General features: G+C 38.1%; 1 protein-coding gene across 1 annotated transcript in view; it reads left to right on the forward strand.

The window, feature by feature from the left end:
- Positions 1 to 4,147, forward strand: part of LOC108516992 (phosphate-regulating neutral endopeptidase-like) — a gene marked incomplete at its 5' end in the record, with an annotated part of 75,022 nt that extends 70,875 nt beyond the window's left edge. The window contains 2 exons of the mRNA XM_017854778.1: positions 1,128 to 1,203; positions 3,639 to 4,147. Coding sequence (XP_017710267.1) covers positions 1,128 to 1,203; positions 3,639 to 3,709 — 147 coding nt within the window. The remainder of the gene's footprint in view (positions 1 to 1,127; positions 1,204 to 3,638) is intronic.
- Between the last annotated feature and the right edge of the window lie 367 nt (positions 4,148 to 4,514).

Genomic DNA, 4,514 nt, shown 5'->3' on the forward strand with positions numbered 1-4,514 from the left:
AACCAAACACCACACGTTCCCACTCATAAGTGGGAGCTAAACAATGAGAACACATGGACACAGGGAGGGGAATATCACACACTAGGGCCTGTCAGGGGGTGGGGGACTAGGGGAGGGATAGCATTAGGAGAAATACCTCATGTAGATGACGGGTGCAGCAAATCACCATGGCACATGTATACCTATGGAATAAACCTGCACGTTCTGCACATGTACCCCAGAATTCAAAGTATAATAAAAAAATACAAAAATTAGCTGGGCTTGGTGGTGTGCACCTGTAATCCCAGCTACTTGGGAGGCTGAGGCAGGAGAATCGCTTGAAACCAGGAGGTGGAGGTTGCAGTGAGCCAAGATTGTGCCATTGCACTCCATCCTGGGTGACAGAGCCAGACTCCATGTCAAAACAAACAAACACAAAACTTGGGTTTTAGAGTCTATATCTTGGCATGTGCTTCTGTGGATAACACAGGAGTAGAAAAGAAAGATAAGGATATGTGCACTGGCCGTTAGTGTAGCATCTTAAATTGTTCTTAAGGCTCTTAAAACTTCTGCCAGGTTTTAAAGCTTCTGCCAGGAAGTAACGTATATTACTTCTGCTTCTGCTCACACTTCATTGGCCAGAACAAGCCATATCGCCATGCCCAGCTTCAAAGGAGATGGAGAAGTGTACAGCAATCCTAGGCCCAGACTAGGGTGAAGCGAGCAAGGCACTCAGGGGCAGACTACTAACTTCTCATCACCATCCTCAATAATGGGTGGCTGATTCATTTTATTGATTTGAATGAGTATGGTTACATTTGAGAAGGACTATTTCAAACATTAAATTCATTGAATGAATACACTAGTCGATTCCTGGGCACATATACGATTCTCTTGATTTAAAGCACTTGTCTGAAAACCTTTCTCACTTACTCAAATTGTGAAATTATTCACATTGCTAAAACCTTCTACTCTGGGGGTCAGAATAATAGATGTTATTACCAATGACGCTTTTATCTGATCTGCTAAAACTGTTTGTCATCCATTGATTCTAAAATGATTCTTCAGTATCATTTGGAGCATTTAAGACAGTAGAAAATACATAATTGGAATGAAAGCTCATTTGTTGGGATGCTTTTCTCTTCTAGGTGAGGTGCAATTCCTACAGACCAGAAGCTGCCCGAGAACAAGTCCAAATTGGTGCTCACAGTCCCCTCAGTTTAGGTAAATGGGCAAATGGGTGACGGCAGTTTTAACAGTGCGTCTCCCCCCTTTCTCCCCACCCAGCCATCCAAGGGCTCTACCAGATAGGTGATCTGAAAAAAATCGCATATTGTGAACTGTATGATTTCCATTTTGCAGCCAAAAAATATCTGGCCACACAGAAACTAAGTATCTTCTTTCATTACTAGTAAGCTGGTTTAGTCAGCACTCTCTCACCTGAATTTCTGCTGGTAGGTACTTGTACATATCTCTAGTCTAGTGCTACATTAAGTGCCAATGAGACTATACAAGACTCCAGAGGTAATTTGGAATCCAAATCATAGCTTTAGTATTACATCGCATTATCTTCCAGTTTTTGAAAGAGTCTCAGTAAACTGCATTACTGGACTTACTCAACTACTTACTGTTTTGGTCTAAAAAAATAGCCTTTATTGTCTTAGGCAAGGATGAGATTTGATGTACTCTGCCTTAAAACACCTAGAGCTCTGGTTTATTTTGTTGTAAAGAATATCCCCTTTAATACCTCTTGTTTTTTCACACAGTCAACCAGCAAACATGAATGAATGGCCACTTTCTAAATAGCTCTGAACACAAAGGAGGATACATAGTATTATTTAGCAATTATAATTTATATCTAGAGTTAGAGAGTCTACATTTTGGCTTACACTTTGGATCATATTTTGAAACAGTAGCTTATACAAAAAGGGAAGAGGATTATGAATTACAGTCTTATTTGTCAGAATGTATAAAACATTAAGTACAAATAAAATTAAAGTTAATATTACTTACCCTGTACTCAGTCCTATAGGTTGACAGAAATTTTCTGTAGTAGGGGAAAGATAAGTATGATGAGAAATGCAAAAACCATAATAATTTATATGTATTCATTCTTTGTTTAGGACATTATATCTGGATATCTTTATATTTAATGTTTAAATGAATCCATTAGCATATTGCAAGAAAGCCATCTAAAATTTCTTCTATATTTTAAAATCTTATTCCTAAGATCTTGCCTTAGAAATGCGTCAGAAATTTATTATAAATTACCCACTAGCATAAAAATCTAATCAGTGTGTTGGAAATTTCTCCGCCACTGGGCTAAACTGTCATGAAGGCTGACGGTCTCGAATGTACTAAAATGTGTTCCCACTAACAAGTGGTGCCGATGAAACCACACAGTAGATTAATTACTCAACAGATAAAAGTTTTCAGAAACTTATTTCCTTTAACTAGTTGCCTGTAATGTTGAATTTTACAGTGTATGCTTACTAATTATCAGCTATATTCCATCTTTAACACTTGCCTAGGGTGAATTGCACTATGAAATATGCATCCCTACCCATTTATTCAGCTAAAACACAAGCGGTTATGAGGATTTTTTGGATATAGTGCATTACATTTATTCAAATGCCCGTAGGTAACAAAGTCATTAGGGAAGAAATAGTGACTGAGAATGCTGAGTCTCTAGTCAACCCTTTGAACATGGGGTTGAGTAAGAAATAGATGAAGGGGGGAAGTTTTTTTGTGTGTGTGCTGGCTTGTTACTGAGGTCTGCAGTAACTGTAGATTTTGAGTGCAGCAGAAATCACACAACGGCAGTATCACTTCTAAAAGACAGCTACAATCAAAGTACTGAGCAGGAATCCAGTCTTTACTGTAGTTGGAAGCCTATAAGAATGTGATATATTGGAGCTAACTCCAGTGAAGAATTACTCATCAGTAATAACTAGATACCATTCATTCATTGATTGTTGCATTAATCAAATTCTGGGCAACTGTGAGCTTCCATACCTAACACTAATTCAGAGAAAATGTTTTTGTAGATTGAATGAATTCTTTAAAAATAGCGGGAAATGCAACAACATGGATGACTCTTAAAGACATTATATTCAGTGAAAGAAGTCAAAGACCAAAGAGTACATACTGTGGATTCCATTCACATAAAGTTCAAAATCAGGCAAAGCTATGGCAATAGAAGTCAGAATAGTAGTTATCTTTGGAGATGCTGTTGGTATGGAACAGGCGGGAGCCTACTGGGTGCTGGAATGTCTTGATCTGGCAGGTAGTAATACGGGCACATACACACAAAAAACTGTCAAGTTCTACATGTAATATTTTGTATACTTTATGTCAGTTATATTTTCCATAAAGTTTTAAAAGTTAGAAAACTAATATTGGTGACAATACAGTTTTATAAGAATTTGAAGACTGTTGGACGAGTAATGGGGCATTTGCTTGGCATTCAGGAGATGCTGGTTCTAGTCTGTTCTTTGTTTTTGGAAATTTACTTAATCATTTTGGGCTTTAGTTGTCTCCCTGTAAACAGATTAAAAGAATGCCAACATTCTTTTTAGCGATATTCTGCTATAGTTTTATACAGAACCTGTTGATGTGCAAGAATTGTATGACATATGCTTTGACATACCTTTTTTCAGGGTCAATGGTGCAATTAGTAACTTTGAAGAATTCCAGAAAGCGTTTAACTGTCCACCCAATTCCACGATGAACAGAGGCATGGACTCCTGCCGACTCTGGTAGCTGGGACGCTGGTTTATGGCATCCTGAGACAGTTGCACAGTGCCAGCAGAGGCTGCACTGAGCCTTCATCGCCCATTGCTTTAGGCCTGGAGACTTTCATTTTTAGTGCATTTTCATTATTTGGGTAGGTGACCTGCTTGGATCTAGACAGCATCTGTTCAGAGTTGTAGGGCTTATAAAATGGAATACAAGCATGAACCAAGTATGTGTTTTTAGAAAATCAAACCAACAAAAATAAATCCCTAGGCTACTTTTGTGAAAATGCTATCTGCTAAATTGTTGCTATTGTCCATTTTAGTGTGTTAGCCACAGTTATGTGGTACATACCATTTCAATCTATAGCTTTGTGGGAAGCCTAAATTGATATATCCATTAAAAGTTCAATCTATTAAACTTGTAGCCTCTCGATGAAGACATGTGCATGAACACCTGGGAGGGCTTGCTGCTCTACGGAATGCAGTGCAAGTTTTTATGGACAGTAATTACACAGCATTCCTCAACTCTAAGGTAGTTAAATTAGAAATACATTTGATCTCCATTTTACAATTTTTATGAAGTTCTTGCCTTCAGATTTGGAGTCTATTGGAATGAAAACGTGTGTCACAGCTTGCATCTGATGTAGCAGATTGCCCTGTTCAAGTCAGCATAAACAAAGCTGGCAGAAAGGCTACTAGGTAACGGATTTGAGTTTATTAAATAGAAAAAAGGGAATGAGGATCTATCTTTAGATCCCAGAAGAAGTAAAACCTCCTGGTTACATAACAGCAGGGAAA

The sequence above is a fragment of the Rhinopithecus bieti genome, unplaced genomic scaffold (assembly GCF_001698545.2).
Source record: "Rhinopithecus bieti isolate Rb0 unplaced genomic scaffold, ASM169854v2 scaffold_39768, whole genome shotgun sequence".
Lineage (NCBI taxonomy): Eukaryota > Metazoa > Chordata > Mammalia > Primates > Cercopithecidae > Rhinopithecus > Rhinopithecus bieti.